The sequence below is a fragment of the Delphinapterus leucas genome, chromosome 5, assembly GCF_059928025.1.
Source record: "Delphinapterus leucas isolate spDelLeu-1000000601 "Yukka" chromosome 5, BTC_Dleu_Yukka2, whole genome shotgun sequence".
NCBI classification, from domain to species: domain Eukaryota; kingdom Metazoa; phylum Chordata; class Mammalia; order Artiodactyla; family Monodontidae; genus Delphinapterus; species Delphinapterus leucas.
Window position 1 is genome coordinate 131809053 of NC_143133.1, and position 18620 is coordinate 131827672.

Below are 18620 nucleotides of genomic sequence, written 5' to 3' on the forward strand. Positions count from 1 at the left end.
AGCGGCATGTGGGATCTTCCCAGACCAGGGCTTGAACCCATGTCCCCCGCATTAGCAGGCAGATTCTCAACCACTGCGCCACCAGGGAAGCCCCTAAACAGTGTTTTTTGATGTATTAAAGTTAATTTTAATTTTGTTTTTATGCTTTTTTCCCCAAAGGTGAAGATTTTGCAGAAGTACATCAGAATTGGAATGTTCATAGCTCTGCTTCAGAGCCTTCAAAAGGATATCACAGCAGAGAATTTACACGAGGGTTTTCCCGGGGCAGATATCCTCGGTCCTGTCCTGGCAGGCCCCCACCTCCGCAGTTTTATAACTCAGAGCACATGGTACCTCAGGAGACTTCAGGATTTCCACCCCAGAGACAGGATGGCCCTATGATGCCACAGTATCCCTTCCCTCCTCCCGGGTTTGACATGCATAACTTCTCACTCCCTCCCCCTCCACCACCCCCACCACCTGCATCTGCAAACATGGGCTGGGCTGCCCCTGCTGTGGCACCTCACCCGTTAATTCCCCTACCGTACTCCCTCCCCCCACCTCCGCCCCCCCCACCTCTGCCTCCCCCCTCCTCTTCTGGAGATAGTAATGCTTCTCATTTTGGTCCTTACTATTAGGTGGATGTATGCATTTCCTGAGAAATGTGGACTTTATATATATATATACACACATGCGTGCACATGCACACACACACACACACATATATATATATATATAGGAAGGATTTTTTTTAAAGAGATTATGTAGCTAGATTTTTAAAACATTGTAAATTACTAAATGGTTCCTTCAGTTGTAAGTTGATATATATTGTAATCTTTGTGAAATTGTATTCATGAAAATTTAACATTAAACTTGGTGGGGGGATCCAATTATGTGGTATTAAAACTTTGAACACCACCCAGTTAAACAGTATGTGTAGATCTAATAATAATAGATCTGGAGCAACTTTCATCATGAATTAAAACGTACTGAGCATATTGATTATGTTTTTGGTATATCTGAAAATAAGATGTTAAGTCCTATTGAGAGTCTTTAAAATAAACTATTTTTATAAACTTATACTTTGAAAATTGATTTTCATTGTAAATGCTGTTTACTAATAAACATAAATGTCCTAACTTTTTTTTTTTTTTTAAAGCAAGTGAAGGGTACAAAGAAGAAAAGCCTTAGGTCTTGGCAGAAGTCATGTCTATAATTAAAGTTAATATTTATTTATTTTGCACAGGCAGGCTTTCCATTATCTATGCAAATTTCCATTATTTGGGCATGATCCAGTAGGCTTTACTGTTTAACCACGTAAAGAGACACAAGGATTATTCACAGTAGCATGTATTTACCGCCACACTAGGAGACTGTCTCCATATCTGTTTCCCAGATGCTTGGATGCCTGGCACAGAATAAGTACTTAATAAATATCTATTGAACGACAGACTGAACTTAGAGTTTTTAATTAAATGACCAGTGAGTATTATTTTACATGATTCACGTACTCATGAAACATAAACGTAAGGAAGTTAGAGAATTTGAGAGATAGAAGAGGCCTTGGGAATAGCCGGAACTAGTCCTAATTTAATAAGTATGGAGCAGCCTGACTTGGGGCTCCCGGGAAGTTAAGTCACCAGGGTCGCCAGTGAGGTGGCAAGGAGTTAAACCTAGTTCTGATTCTCAGACCAGCACTTTCTACTAAATTGGTGTTTTTCAATCTTTCGTTCCTTGACACTCTTACAAAATAGTACTTGTATGCACATTGGGGTAATCTGCTAATTTATCACAAGCCCCTGGACTCTGGTTGCACCGAGACCCCACTTCGCCTCCCTATGGGCTGAGGAGACTCTTTTCAGGGTTACTGGGTAATAAGATGAGAGGTTCTTGCTCTGGTAATACCTTGGCTTTATCATGTTGTGCTTTATGATTCTTTCTTGAAACATTACTGCAGCTTCTCTTTAGGAGTTGTCTTCATAGATTATGGCGCTGTCTTCTGGTTGATGGAATATTGTAAGAGTTAAGTGAGATTATATCTAAGAACACTAAGAAAACCCCAAAACTTTTTTATAAAAATGGGGAGAGTGAGTTGTTGCCATCCAGTTACAGCAAATCAGTAAGCTGTTATAATCACCATGGCATTTAGAAAATCTTTAGACCTCTGTCCAAAAGTAGTCGGTAGATATTTGACAGTAGTTATTTAATATCTGAAGAAACTTAGAGCTGAACCATACCATTTGATTTCTGGTTTCAATTAAGCTGCTACCTTAAACACTTAGATCCAACTTGCCTTCCTCTCTATACTTAATTCAAGGCTTTTGAAACTTCAAAAATCACTTGAGTTTTGGATGGTTTGTTAAAAGTGCACATTCTTGGACTTTATCCCCAGATTCAAATTCAGTATACCTGAGATGAGACCTAGGAAACCACTTTTAACAGGTACCTGCAGGTGATGAATCTCAGGATTCACTCTGTGTAGATTTCAGGGTAGATGTATCTACTCCAGCCTCTCCGCCCTTCACTCAGGGACTGAAGGGAGTTCTGTTTGGGGTAGTGGTGAGGGTGTGGGGAGTTGATAGGGAAGAAGAGAGAAAGAAAACTGGCTACTTAAATTGTATCCTTGGCATCTCACTTGGTTCTCAGAGTTGTATTTTTTCAGCTGTATGCACCTTTGGAGTTTAAGAGGAGGAACCAAGTTGTCTCTTTCATTTGGAAGAGAGAAATATCACAGTCTTCATCATCCCAAGGTTAATGTGGCAGTGCTGCTTTTAAAACCATGTGGCCCCAGATCAACTGCTAGCTGATCTAAAGGTAAAACTTAATGTTCTTCTCACGCTGTTTCTCACCTCAAATAGAGAATTCTTTATGTAAGTCTTCTCCTATAATAAAGTAGATTGACATTCACATGATTGACTATAGATAATGTTTTTGCATGTCTACAGTTGTAAATATGGCAAAATGAAATTAAAATTATGGCCTAGGCTAGTATATTTGTTTTATTAAGGTGAGTAACTCTTCTCTTTTTTTTCTTTAATGGAAAAGATAGTGAGGTCCATGGTCATTGGATGACTTGTCCAATATTAGAAATAAATATTGAAAGAACTGGGTTGAGGTTGCCTAGACCTAGAAGAGGAGGTACAGTTTCAAAACTTAGCAAAACACATTTCTCGAAAGCCTTGTGGTCACGTCATAAAGTTAAATCCTGAAATGAACCCGTCTCTGCCGCGTAGCTGATTAGCAGGCCCTGTTATCAGTACTAGTTGGATGCACTGGCAGGGGCCCGTGTGCCGGGGTCTCCACTCGTGTGGGCGTTGAGGACTGCAGGGTGCTGCCTTTTCCCTCTTTCTCTTCCCCCCCCCATTCTGATTTGTTCCTGCCTGCCCTCCACCTCACTCCCTTTGTGCTATCTTTCCTTGCTTGGAGTTGGTGAAACTAAGTGCATTAAAATTTCAAGACATGTGATGAATAAGAAATGAGTAGAATCTGAGTTCCAATCTACTATAATTTTAAACTATTTGATAAAAAAAGAAGGGGTATTTAAAATCCCCAGGTGTGAAAAATCTTAGTGTATTTTTTACGGACAAGTTTTCTTAATGATTTGGGGAGAAAATCTCAGACATACTGTGCCATTCATATATATTCTATTTCAACAGTAATTGGCATTTGCGTTCAGTGTTATGAATTTAAACATTTTAAGGCAATATGATTAACTGGCTTAATGCTTTCTACCAGTTACTTTGCACAACGTCCGTTGTTGATTTCTTTTCTATTGTGGAAAAAGGCAATCCTTCCCCACTCCAGATGATGACCCAGGTCAGGGAACATAGCAGAGGAAGAGAAAGAATTTGTTACATGTTTACCTCTTGCCCTTCCCCACTGCTTGGCTGGGGTACCTGAGAAAACACTTAGCACACTATCTTCACAGGCTCATCAGAATAAATAGTCTTGTACTTATGTATTTGTGTGCTAGGGAAAATAAGTATGCTAAATACTAGGTCTTTTTAAGAAAAGAATTAAAAACTAGATTAACGTTTCGTAGAGTGAATTACTTTGTATGTTCCCACAAGTTGCGTTCATAAAATCTTCGTTCTGACATTGCATATTTGACTCCAGTAATAATAAGCTCTCAGGTGTAACTATTTAAAACTAGATACTTTTAATAGAATGCAAGCTGGAAAATAAAAAAAATAATTATGAGAAGTCATTGTCAGGTTATGTTGCAGATACACTATGATTTAATACAGTCTGCACTATATTTATGATTTAATACATTCGGGGTAAAACAACAGCACACATTTGTGTCCTTCACTGCAGATAAATTGCCGGTATTCCAAAAGCCGTTCTCTCCTTGACATTCTGACCTAGTCAGTTCCTACATTTATGTAGCAATTATGTTCCATCCCCCAAACTCCCACGGAAACAATTGCCGTAGTGTGCCTGAAATTAAAGTTGGGAAATGTCTTCTTAGCACCGCCTGTCAGGCCGAAGCCCTTGTTTTGAGCTGCTAGCAGCAATGAGATTACATCTCATCGTTGACTGGGTACTCTGTACCTAACTTGTTATCATTGGTGGATTAGACTCGATCAATTACTGAGTGTCCTGGAAATGAGGTACACAGTTGTGTATCAAATGGTAAAATAATGAAAATAGCCAATGAGGAAAAATTTTCTTCCACATATTCAGTAAAAAAATATGAATAATTATATATATATAATATGTATACTTTCATATATATATTTGAAGGCTAGTACAAAAAGCCTGATTGATACGCATAGTTTAGTTGTTCAGTACCTTTTATTTCTATTCATAAGGTTGATGAAATGGGAATAAATATTACATTGGCTTATTTCGTAGCTACTGCATTACACCAGCCCCCAAAGAGAACAAACTGACCTTACGTGGTAAAAGCTTTTTATTTAAATTGAGCATAAACATTATCTCTAACAAGAGATATGACCCAAACAGTAATAAATACAAAGGAATAAAATCTATTAGCATAGAACCCTTATTAAAATGTGATATATAGATGGTGGTGGTCTGTAATGTTTGGATGGTAGAGATGAACTTCTAATATGCTCTCAGTATCCATAGCCACTGTGATGTGCAAAACCATTGCGGCAGCTCTTGAAAACTTTCACGTGTTGTCCCGTGACACACAGGAGGGATGCTCTCCAAATGCCTGCCTGACCTTGCGTCGCACGCAGTACTCCATCTCAGCACGTGGCACTGTCAGCCCCAGGTATGCCAGCTGTCTTAGTGGCCAATTCATTCAAAGCAAATGATTAATTTTCTTTAACACCAGCTTGCTTTTTGACCAACTGTAATTTCTGGTATATTTATTGGCAGCACCGTGAGTTTTCTGTTTAGCAAAATTATGGGTGGAAAAATATTTAAGGGCAGAAAAAAATAACTGTAGGCATTAACTTTATTAATATGTTCAGATACCGTTTGACCCCTATGAAATTGCCTACAAAATGGCAATGTCATAGGGTTCAATCTTAAATATGGACTCCATAATGCATTACTTCCTACACATATTTTTCTTCAGTGAACATCTCCCTGTCCCATTATTCTATAGGTCACATTTTGGAAACAGTGTCATAGATAATAGCTGGAAGAAATTCATGGTGGGGCCCATTTCTCAGAGGTACCTGGTCTTGCTAAGAAGACAATTTATTAGAAGACCCTGGGGCCTGGAAGTAATGTTAAATATGTTGTATTAGGTTAGGAAACCACTGTTCTTTAGTATAGACTCTGTAGTTCTTAACCTGGTTTCCCTCCCTCCCCAAACTGCCCCTGCCCCCTGCAGTGTACTAGCGCCTACTGAAAACCTGTGAGATGTACATTTTTCTAGGAAGGAGGAGAACTGAGGGTCTGTGGCTTTCCTCCTGTTTTTAAAGAGAGAAAAAGAAAGGGGCTGGAAAGAGTCTCTCTCAAGGTTTTCCCGTTTTTGGAGCACATATAACACAAATCTTTTTCAAATTTGATAATGCACAAACGGTTAAAAAAAAATAGTTGTGAACCCCCAAGACTGTACTCAGAGACCACGTTGGGAGACACTGAATTATGAAACTAAAATTTCATTCTATAGAAATGCCTCTTTGATGTCTTACAGAATTTTTATACCTGCAAGAATATATCTGTGGATACATTCAATTTTTAAAAATTTGGCCTAAACAATGTTGGATTTCAAATGGCTTTATAGGCAAAACTTCCAAATAATTACAGCCAGGAGGAGAAGAAATACTTAATGGTCTTAGATATTTAGAAAATGTCTTCCAATTGTTTCTGCCTAATAGGGAGTTTATTTATAATTTAGACCATGAACAGGAAGTCACTCTTACACTAAAAGAAAGGGGAATTATCTTCACCTTAACAAATTTAGTTGTCAGTCTCCATTTTACAAAGCTCTCTCCGGGCATACTGTGACGAGGAGTGAAATCTGGGTAAGTTTGAAAAGTCTAAAAACATTCTACAAAGACAAAAATGCCCGTACACAAGAGCAACAGACAATAGTCCATGATATGTGGTAACTAAACAGCTGGTGTCTAGGGAAGACAAAGTTTTAACTGATCAAGTAGCTGCTGATAGAAAACATTACTGTGGAAATAAAGAATAAGGACTTTGCATTAGGTGATTCTTCTACGTTGATTGGAGAGATTGGAGAAAAAAAGAGTTGAGCCCAGGGCTTTAAATTCTAATCCTGCAACCTGGGTAAGGACCAAGAAAACGTTTATATTATCCTGAAATAGACAGTGCCAACTCCCTTCACAAAACTATCTCCTGTTAGCTGCAGGGTTGGAATTTCCAAAAACCAAACCTATGTCTGATCCTGTGGTTGCCTGAACACTGAATGACCGTCAGATGAACCCTGTGAATGAACCTCAGAAACAATGTAGAGCAAAACCACCAGACACAAAAAGGGTATGTTGTTTGATTCCATTTATGAAAAGATGAAAAAAGAAATGTAAAAACCGGTTAACCTGACCTTTAGTTTTTAGGGATACATACTTTGATAGCACAAATATTAAAAATGAAAAAAAATAGCAAGAAAGGAATTAACTATAAATGTCAAGAGAGTAAATGCATTAACAGTGAGGAAGAATAATAATTGGGAAAGGGTAAAAGGGGGCCCTTCTACAGTTCTGGCCACACCCCAGATACAGTTATATGGGCGATCGCTTTGTGATAATTTATTAGGCTGTACATTTATGTTCTAAGCAAATCCATATGTGTATATTATTCTTCAGAGTCAAAAGGATTAAGATAAACAACCCTTGTATGGCTTCCCGTCCCACTCAGAGAAAAAAGTCAAGGTCCTTAAGTGGCCTGCAAGTCCCTCAGTGATCTGACCCCTATTAACTGATTTCTCAATTCCCCTTCCTTTAAAGACCTAAATAGACACTTCTCCAAAGAAGACATACAGATGGCCAACAAACACATGAAAAGATGCTCAACATCACTAATTATTAGAGAGATGCAAATCAAAACTACAATGAGGTATCACCTCAAACCAGTCAGAATGGGCATCTACAACAATAAACGCTGGAGAGGGTGTGTAGAAAAGGGAACCCTCTTGCACTTTGGTGGGAATGTAAATTGATACAGCCACTTTGGAGAACAGTATGGAGGTTCCTTAAAAAACTAAAAATAGAGCTACCATATGACCCAGCAATCCCATCACTGGGCATGAACTCTGAGAAAACCATAATTCAAAAAGAGTCACGTACCACAGTGTTCATTGCAGCTCTATTTACAATAGCCAGGACATGGAAGCAACGTAAGGGTCCATCGACAGATGAATGGATAAAGAAGATGTGGTACATATATACAATGGAATATTACTCAGCCATAAAAAGGAGTGAAATTGGGTCACTTGTAGTGATGTGGATGAACCTAGAGTCTGTCATACAGTGAAGTAAGTCAGAAAGAGAAAAACAAATATTGTATATTGACACATATATATGGAATCTAGAAAAATGGTACAAATGAACCTACTTCCAGGGCAGGAGTAGAAATGCAGACATAGAGAACAGACATGTGGACATGGCGGAGGTGGGGTGGGAAGGAGAGAGTGGGACGAACTGAGAGAGTAGCATTGACATATATACACTACCATGTGTAAAATAGGTAGCTAGTGGGAACATGCTGTAAAGCACAGGGAGCTCAGTTTGGTGCGCTGTGATGACCTAGAGGGGTGGTATGGGGGGTGGGAAGGAGACGCAAGAGGGAGGGAATATGGGGATATATGTATACGTATAGCTGATTCATTTTGTTCTACAGCAGAAACTAACACAACATTGTAAAGCAATTATACTCTGATTAAAAATTCTCCTTCCTCTTTCTCATTCTGTTCCTGCAGTTGCACATTTATACTTGAACATGATTGGAGAAAACCAAACCACCATGCTGTCTGGATCACTTGAAATTCCTCAGCACTTCCCCTAAAAATGCACCCTTAGGGCTGCCTGGAAATGCACCATATTTCGTTAGACCGTTCACTAGTCTCCACCTAGGTGACAATTTCATGCCTCTCCTCTATCTCCAAGCCCTCCACTTCCCCCACCTGCTATTTCACTCTCCTTCCTCTCCTGGGTATTTTGCCTGCCTCTTTGTTCTGTGAAAGTGGAAAGGATTCTATTTGTTGGACATAGAGGTGTATCACCCCTTCAAGAAAAATGCCATTACCCCAGCTGCTGGGAGAGCTGTCAGATATATGCCTGAAATCAGCTCCTAGCAAGAGCCCAAGCATAGAGCCTTCAGAGGAACCCAAATCCAATGTCAGTTTAGAGGGAAGAGGGTGGCGGCAGCATAAAGACACCAGGGACAAATCCAAATCTGTCTTTGGAGTTGGTTAAGGCTTTGCCAGGCATGAACTGTACTTTGAAATTTTCTTCCAAACAATCCTGTTTCCTCCCTCTCCCTTCGTAAGTGTTGATCCCTAGTATTCAGCATTCCAAACTCCAGCTTAATTTTGCTTCCAGAACTCATTCTGTGACACCTCATAAAGGATCCAGATTCATATCGCCATGTCCATCTACCAATCTGCTTCTGTTCCAAAGTCCTATGACTGTCTCATCTAGGTAGAGCTCTTATTTAAAGCAATCACTTCATTCGTGTACTGTTTTTGCTTACTCAAAGACATCACTCTAGCAATTCTCTCCTCTCCCCTGACATCGCCAATCTTTCCCTGTTGGAAAAATTTCCATTATTTGTCCCATCCTATAATTAGAAAAAAAAAAATTCTTTTGGCCCATTCACCAGTTACTGCCCTGTTTCTCTGCTCTCTTTTGCAAAAAAATGACTTTAAAAGTGATCTATTATCCCAGTCCCCAATTCCTCTTCTCCCAACTCTCTTTAGTTTATTCTAATCAGGATTTTGCTCCCACTAATGGGTGAGAACCACTCTTGTCACAGTCATTCTGTGCGTCCTACAATGCCAGCTACGATGGTCTGGTCTTAGCTTTCGTCATACTTCACTATTTTCATGAAGGCTGATACTTTTCTACTCTTTGAAACTTTTTCCGCTTGGCTTCTAGGATGTCAAGCTCTCTTGTTTTTCTACCTCACTGGTCACACTTTCTCAGACCAGCCACAGGTCTAAGTGGCACTATTTACTTAAACAAAAATATGCCCAGGTCCCTGGAGATGTGCCGTGAGGGGCATTGCTGTCAGTCTCCTTTCCTGGTTTGCTCTGCCTCTTAGGGAGCACGGTCACAGGGCTCTGTGCTTGGCGCACTTCTGTTTTCCAATTACACTCATCTCTACCCCAGACTTTGCTCAGAGTTGGAACTCCACAGACCACCTGATGTTTCACTCCGATGACTAATCCACACCTCAACATGTCCACCACTCAGTTCTAAGCTGTCACTCCACAGTTGCTCCACCAGAAGTGTCTGCTCTCTCAGTGGTGGCAACTCCATCCTTGCAGTTGCTCAAGCCTCAGATACCTGCTTCAAAACAAAGCAAATGGAAAATCAATAAGGACTGTATATTTTACTTTATGATCAGGGATGGGGATGGGAGGGTGGTGGTTAAAGTGAGAAGTAACCTACTTCCCAGTTTGCTAGGAGTAGTTCTCTGGATTTAAATACTCCACATGGGTTGATGACTTGACAAGACCAAAGGGATTAACTCTTCTCCCTCCCTTTCCACCAATAATCATTCCTGCCTCCATTGAGTAGGATGTTACCAAACTCAGGTCCAGCTGCTGGCCTCTCGAAAATCAATACGAGAGAGAGAGAAATGTTGGTAGAAAGGAAGGTTGCTTTTAATCAGAATACTGGCCATCTGGGGAGAAGGTGGACTCAGTGTCCACAGTAACCATCTCTGAAGGTTCTGCTTGGCCATGAAAGCTTTTAAGGGGGAACAGGGAAGTCATTTCAGTTAATCATTGAGATGGGGGTCAGAGTCCTCACCATCCCTCACTGTGTGCAGGCTTGTCAACTCCTTGCGATATTTCTTTAGATGATCTCTTGTTCACACAGCTTGTTCATGAGATTACTGAAGGGGAAGCTAGGGAAGAGATCTGTTAATTACTTATTCTTCATTTCTACTTCTTTGATCCATGGAAAGAACCAACAGTTTAGGCAAGGTATTGGGTGATCAAAAGATTTGAAAGGTGTGCTAGGGCTGGAATGAGTAGAGCATGGGGTGCCTGGTTTAAGGTTAGTGACAAGACCAAGGGGCCTCCTGCATAGAGCTGCTGACAAGGATACTCATCTATTTGTTTAACATCAGATCAGTCTTTTGGGCTTCCCTGGTGGCGCAGTGGTTGGGAGTCCGCCTGCCGATGCAGGGGACACAGGTTCGTGCCCCGGTCCGGGAAGATCCCACATGCCGCGGAGCGGCTGGGCCCGTGAGCCGTGGCCGCTGAGCCTGTGCGTCTGGAGCCTGTCAGTCTTTCAGCTTTTTATCTAGAAGAATATATCCTACCCCTGTCACTGGGAAAAGCAGCAAAGGGTAGATATGCAATGGCTAGAGTCACATCCAGAAAGAGATTTTTGCCAGATCCACTTAGATAAAGTATTTTCTGAGGAGCCTTTGAAGAGTAATTCCTGGGCTTAATTAGTTATTATAGTTATTGTAAAAGGGAGAAGCAAACTCAGGCAGCTCTATCAGTTTTCATCCAGGCCTTTAATCCATTTTCTAAATACAACTAAATCAGAGATTATGGTTCCTGATCCCTGGGACCACAAATATAAATATCTGTGTTATAAAGTTAGAGCTCATCAGTGGTGGGTTCAAAAATACCCATACTAGAGTTTAACTTGATGGAAACAAAAAGAGAAAAAAACACATATATGTGATATCATATGGTATTTGTCTTTCTGTTTCTGACTTACTTCACTTAGTATGGTCATCTCCAGAATATGACACAAAGGAACTTGTCTATGAAACAGAAACAGACTCACAGCAGAGAGAACAGACTGGCGGTTGCCAAGGCAGAGGTGGGGAGGGTAAGCGAGAGACGAATGAGGAGTTTGGGATTTGCAGGTGCAAACTATTATATATAGAATGGATGAACAACAGGGTCCTACTGTATAGCACAGGGAACTATATATATATAACTGAGTCACTTTGCTGTACAGCAGAAATTAACGCAATGTTGTAAATCAACTATACTTCAATAAAATAAATATTTAAAAAGAAAAAACCAAAAGCAAAACTAAAATTCAGCTTGAAATCTGCAGGAGTGTGTTGAGACACGTCTACACCACTTTTCCTTGACCTTAGGTTTCCAGAGGAGGGAAAGAAGAGTCCAAACTTGCACTCACCGTGCAAGTTCCTGTTACAGTTAAGAGCCTGCCACTCACTCACGGAGGCTGGCGGTGACTTCTAAACAGGTCACGTGTGTGAGCGATCCCGGCCAACAGCTTTCTGTGTCAACTGATGTCAGGTTTCCACTCCCCCATGGAGAAGCTCTCTCCCTCTAACAGTGGATCTCGCTGTTGTCACAGAGCAAGCTGTGGCAGGTTTTTCTCGGCTCTGTGAGGTCGGTCATTATGTCATCGTCCCCTCGTCACACCTGTGTTCTTTCTCTGGGTCCCTAAATGTTACTTCCCTTCTTCACTCACTCATAGGAAAATACTGTAAACAAACATTAGCCTCACAATAAGAGGATTTTTTTCTTCCTAGACAAATTGAAATGTTTTAGACGGCAGAAATAAAGGAATTTTAGTGAATACTTTCAACTTCTTTTTCTCCTTTCCCAGAATGAATAAGTAACAATTGTAGGCCAACATTTTAGAATAATCTAGCCAGGGCGTATAAGCTTTTTAAGTATGAAATTATTTTAAGCACTTCATCTATGGCGTAAATTGTGACTTTTATATTGGGATGGGGCATATGAGGGTAGGAGGTAATGGAGGGAGAAGAAGGACATGTTCTTGAATTGTATTTGAAAGAAGTGATTTCCTCTAGCTGTCTTCTCTCAGCCCTTGCAAGGTCAAGTCTCTACTTAGGCAAAAAGAAGATGAAAGGACAACACCAAAACCTTGTCCCGTGGAGCTGTTTTAATGAAGAGCTTGTTTCTGCCCCAAGCAGAAATACCTTGGAATGTGAGAGGTACAGATGGAGAGTTCTAAAGAAGTTATTGTTAACATGTAGTGATGATTTGGGGAGAAAAAGGAGGAAATGGGGAACTATTTCCTCTGCGTGAGCCTAATTTCATTAAGGAGCTACTGGGAAATAAACAATGTGCTATTATCTAAGTATCTTCATCTATTTCTTCCCCTCCTTCAATACCCTTACCCAATCTTCCCCTTCCTGTAAGCAGTTACAGGAAAATGGAGTAGAATGACCTAAGATCTCCAAGGTCAAGGTCTAGTGACTTCAGAAACTGTGACCTCTCAGAAAGCCCAGAGAGGTCATCTCCTCACTAACCTACTGATGAAAGCAAAGAGAATGTACGCAGGAAGAAAGGAATATTTTCCGAATCCTGACACTCAAGTGAGCTATAATCTTTGAAATATACGCACAGCTCACTGCAACATAGATAAAGAATCTAGGAAATAGTACCTATTTCCGATATTTCAATTCCTGTTTATCAGGCGTTATCAAGGGAGCTATATCGTCTCCAAGGAGATAAAACTTAATTCTTAGAAAGTGAAAAATTCTTACTCTTTTTCTGTACACAGCAGATACACATACAGTAATTATGTATTAGATATATATAATTATAATTAGATATACAGTATATATATATATATCTGAGGTATTAAATACTGAGGTATACAGTATATCTGAGGTATTAAAATTTCATGCTGGGAAGATTAGTTAAAAATGCCTAAAAAGCAGGAATTCCCTGGTGGTCCAGTGCTTAGGACTCGCGCTTTCACTGCTGTGGCCCGGGTTCAGTCCCTGCTTGGGGAACTAAGATCCCACAAGCTGCCGGGTTCATCCAAAAAAAAGCAAAAACCGAAAAACAGTATTGTGCATCGGGCTTTTTGTTTACTAAAGGTTTTTATTCTCTGCCCAGTTCTGGCTAATGGAGCAAATGGTAGAGAAGTATGGAAACCAATTTTTTAAATAGTTGAGCCAATACAGGACTTTCAGGTAAAAGATTGTTTTTAGAGTATACCTAGATCTGAGACTGGACTGAGGTCACTCTTGTCTGAATTGAAGTCATTTCATTCCTGCAATATGGTCTAAACTTTGTTGTTTTTGCGGTATGCGGGCCTCTCACTGTTGTGGCCTCTCCCGCTGTGGAGCACAGGCTCCGGACGCACAGGCTCAGCGGCCATGGCTCACGGGCCCAGCCGCTCCGCGGCATGTGGGATCTTCCCGGACCGGGGCACGAACCCGTGTCCCCTGCATCGGCAGGCGGACTCTCAGCCACTGTGCCACCAGGGAAGCACTGTTGTTTTGTTTTTAAACTTAAAATGTCCTAATGCCCGAAGAGGCACTGAACAAATCGTTGAGCCGTGGCTATAGTTAAGTTGGATTTATCTTATGCACAAGTAGTAGCTTTCCTGATTGTTTATACTAAATCGCTAGGAATTTCACCAGATGTCACTACTGAGGTTGGAAAAATACTCTACTGGCATTCTCATGGAACCACTGCCCTGATGTTTTTCAGAAAGTGAAGCTTATCATTTCCAATGCATTGTAAGTTGTTTCTCAGTGAGCATTCATTATGACTCTGGTTAATAAATTCATGAGCTTAGAGACTGGGATAGGTGTGTCTCAAATATAAATGTTCATTCTTGCTACTTTAATACAGATGAGTAATTTCAGACATTAAAAAATCAATATCTTTGTATGTCCGTGTTTTGTTATATTCAGTAAAACTAGGAGCAAAAAGAAATCGCATGTATGAAATATAACAGAAAGGGTCCAAAATTAACTATATTTTTATGAACATCTCTATAATAGCATCTGTTTTTTTCACTAAGTAGGTGCATTCAATTTTATTAAAAGCCCATTTTTATAAAATGCTTGGTGCACCAAATATGGCACAAACAGGAACTGCAGTCTTAGCCACATGTTCACTTACACACGTGTCCAAGGAGCTAATGACATCACCCAGTCAGTGTACTGTTGAAGCAGAGTAGCTGGGCCAAGCAGCTACCTAGAAGATATTTTCCAAATCTGCAACAAGCTGACAATCTGTTTCTAACCGAAAGAAACGAATGTCTAAGAAACGATCAGGAAAATTCCAAGTCAATGTATTAACAACTCAAACTTTGACAATCATAACTTGGGGGTGGCTCAACTGAAATGCAGCAGTGCTGCAGCCGTTGTTTTAATAATACAACACTTGACCGAGACTCACGTGAACTGAAATATCGAATAAGAGAAAAAAAACACATGAGCTTCCGGGCAGCCGCAAGTCCCAAACGTAAGGTAGATAGCTAGTGGGAAGCAGCCGCATAGCACAGGGAGGTCAGCTCGGTGCTTTGTGACCGCCTGGAGGGGTGGGATAGGGAGGGTGGGAGGGAGGGAGATGCAAGAGGGAAGAGATATGGGAACATATGTATATGTATAACTGATTCACTTTGTTATAAAACAGAAACTAACACACCATTGTAAAGCAATTGTACTCCAATAAAGATGTTAAAAAAAAAAAAAAAAAGGGAGAACAGGCCCGGCAGCTTTGGCCTTTCGTGCCCAAACAGAACCTGAGATGATTCCCTTTCTCTCCCTCCCCTTCTCCCTGCCTCACACTGAAGGGGACACATGGGGAGGGGCAGTCGGGAAGGAGATTTCTCTTCTTCTCTCTTCTTCGTAGTCTGTCCTCTGCCAGATGAAAGGGGAGGAGCCCGACTTTGAAGTCACAGCCGCAGGAAACAGAGACTGGAGGAGTTTCCTCCAAAAGAAGTTGCAGGGTTCAGTGCTGCTGCAGTCTGGATGTCTCAGAACTGAAACATGCCGATGGACAGTGTCTCTCTGAAGCCAGAAAGAAGTGTTGGATAAATAATGAGAACCACAAAACAAAGCTTCATGAGAATGGCACCAATGTTCACTTAGGTTTTTCGTGAGCTTAGGCTCCTCCTATAAGATGATGCACTTGCCTATTGAATGTTTATGCTGACTTGGTTTAGTAAACGTTTAGTTTTGAAAACTGGAGAAGGTCTGCTTATCCTTTATGGAGATCAACCATTACAGCAGCAAGATAGCTGAGGTGCACATCAAAGGAATGATTTCGGTGAGCCCAGACTCTTGCATCTTCCCATACTTAGAAAGGCACTAAATTCCTTAACTTGTGATGTCTGGTTCTCTTTAATTGACAATAATATTTTGACGTTCAGACCACCTGGCCTTTGCTGCAAAGCTCCTATATAACCTGGCTCCCCAGCTCACCTCCTTGGAGCAGTTTTCTTAGGGTTACTGAAGATGCTGTCTTCTGGGCTTGAAGTCCTAAAAATTCCCACCTCATAAAACATAACTCTCAACTTTTAGGTTGTGAATAATTTTTTAGTTGACAAGCAAAATGTCTTGAAAGCTGGTACTGAATGATTCAGGAAAACTCAACTTCAGCGCATCTGTATGAATCTGCTCAGGCTGCCGTTACCAAATACCACCTGCGCGGCTTAAACAGCAAACATTTATGTTCTCATAGTTCTGGAGGCTGGAAGGTCAAGGCCAGGGTGCTGGCAGATTTGGTGTTTGGTGAGACCTCTCCTCCTGGCTCGTAGCCAGCTGCCACCTTGCTGTGTCTTCACGTGGCCTTTCCTCTGTGCACACTGGGGAGAGAGCGGGGTCTCTGCTGTCTCCCCCTCTTCTTAAAGGACACCAGCCCTGCTGGATTAAGGCCCACAGGACCTCATTTAACCTTAATTCCCTCCTTAAACGTCCTATGTCCCCATGCAGCCACACTGGGGGTTAGGGCTTCAACATTTGAATTTTAGGGGAAATAGAAATTTGGGGGGGTCAAACTCCTCTATCTAGTTGATGACACTGTGCTGTTGGTAACTAAAAAAAATAAAGCATAACCTAAAAGCTGAGAATTTTGTTTTATTCAGCAGAGTTGCTGAGGACTTCAAGGCTGGGGGGCAGCATCTCAGACAGCTCCAAGGGACTGCTCCAAAGAGATAAGGGAGCATAGGTGTTTTTGCAACAAAGACCAGGTAGTCGGAACATCAAAAGATTACTGTTAAAGAAAACCAGACATCTCAAATTAAGCGCTTTTCTTTTTATGGGAAGATGCAAGAGTCTAGGCTCACTAAAGTCATTCCTTTGATATACACCTCCGCTCTCTGGCACCAGAACAGGTTCTCTCCCGTCCTGAGTCCCCTCAGGTGCACCACTGGGGACAACTGCAGTGGCTGAGAGCTTGGCAGTGGGCAGCCCATTTGTCTCCATCCTGAATCCCCTCAGGGCTCACTGTTAGGGGAGCTGTAGTGGCTTGATGGCTGCAACAATCCTGTGTGTATCAGTATGGCAGTTGCATTTTCCATTGACACTGCCAAGTTTATTTTGACATGGCTTTTGCCCAGGTAGATATGGGCAGATGGGCAGCCTGTGGACACAGCTGCTTCCTCCTAGTGCCCTCTCTTTCCTTGGTCTCTCTCTCTCTCTCTCCCCAGAGAACCTAAAATTGGACACACATATGAGCACCTCACTATTCTGTCTCTCTGTCCTCCCCACAATCCTGGTTAAAAGATTTTCTTTACAGCATCTCTTCTGATTTTGTCTTCTCCTCCTCTTTCTGACTCTAGCTAAAATTAAATATAGATAGAAGTTCCTTCTCTACACTATAAAAATGTCTGTGCGCTACGTTCTTCAAAATTGTTTCTTGATCTGCTACTGGGAAGAAAAAAAATTAATTTTTAAAATTGTCAGGCTTCCCTGGTGGCACAGTGGTTAACAATCCGCCTGCCAATGCAGGGGACACGGGTTCGAGCCCTGGTCCGGGAAGATCCCACATGCCACGGAGCAATGAAGGCCATGCACCACAACTACTGAGCCCACACGCCTAGAGCCCGTGCTCCGCAACAAGAGAAGCCACCGCAATGAGAAGCCCGCGCATCGCAACAAAGAGTAGCCCCTGCTCGCAGCAACTAGAGAAAGCCCGCGCGCAGCAAGGAAGACGAACGCAGCCAAAAATAAATAAATAAATAAATTAATTAATTTAAAATTGTCTTTCTAGTCTGTCAGTGGAGTTATTATCTTGCTGCGTATTTTGCAATAATAAATTTAAGATTACTTCGGTAATATACATTTATGTGATTCATTTTATATGTGTGACTAGAAAAAAAGCAATCACAAGAAGAAATATAACTTTTTATATGTGTACAAAGTAAAGTAGAACTTGCAATGCAAGTCATTTTATTTACTGTAACAAGAAGAGAAATGATTTTCATTTAGGTTCTTAAGCTCCCTGTGTTAGGTAAGTGAGAGCGTTTATCAGTGTGCATTAATCCAGGGAATTGTTAAACCAAAGGAGCAAGTTGAATGAGCTACAGAGAAACTCTTAAGCAGAAGTGCTGAATTTCTTCTTATGTAATTATCTTTGATTGCCAGGAAAGCTTAGAGATGATTAAAATAAAAAGGAGGTAGGTATCGTTAGAACACTTATGTATCTTGTCAGCAAATTGCTGAAACTCACGAAAAAGCACTGGACTTTAGTGCTCAGCTGGATCCAGAAGATGGAAATCATTTCTTTCCTCCTAAGTTCTCAACAGGAGTCCAGAAGCTACTAATATTCCTGAATTTTTTATTCAGGCATCAACTTTCACATTTTGTGAGCTCTATGCTATGGGACCTCTACTTAATGGAATTCTTTCCCCAGATGACCCTTTAATAGAAAAGATATTCCTTAAGTTTCCTTATCATTTGCAATTAACAAGCCAGAAGCATAATAAGTGGCCATGCATTTTCCTTTATTTATTTTATAAATATTTAATGAGTATGTGCCAGGTAGTGCTTTCAGTACTGGAAACACAATGACTAAATCACAAACTATACTCTTAAGGATCTCACTGTCTAGCAGGGATGGCGGGGAAAGGAAAGAATGGTTTCCATTCAGTGAGATGGGTGCCTTGATAGAAATAATTATAAGCTAGAGTGAGGGAATAAAGGAGAGAACAGGGAAGGCAGCACAGAGGAGGTGACATGTGTGCTGTGTCTTGACGGATGAGTAGGAGATTTCCAGGTTGATAAAGAGAGGGAAGAGCTCTCAAAGTAGCCTACAA

At 41.0% G+C, this 18620-nt stretch overlaps 1 protein-coding gene across 1 annotated transcript in view; it reads left to right on the forward strand.

Annotated features, from left to right (window-relative positions):
• NAF1 (nuclear assembly factor 1 ribonucleoprotein) overlaps positions 1-10211 on the forward strand; it is a 47419-nt gene extending 37208 nt beyond the window's left edge. The window contains exon 8 of the mRNA XM_022582264.3: positions 160-10211. Within this exon, the coding sequence (XP_022437972.2) occupies positions 160-617 (458 nt within the window). The 3' untranslated portion in view covers positions 618-10211. The remainder of the gene's footprint in view (positions 1-159) is intronic.
• Positions 10212-18620: the final 8409 nt, after the last annotated feature.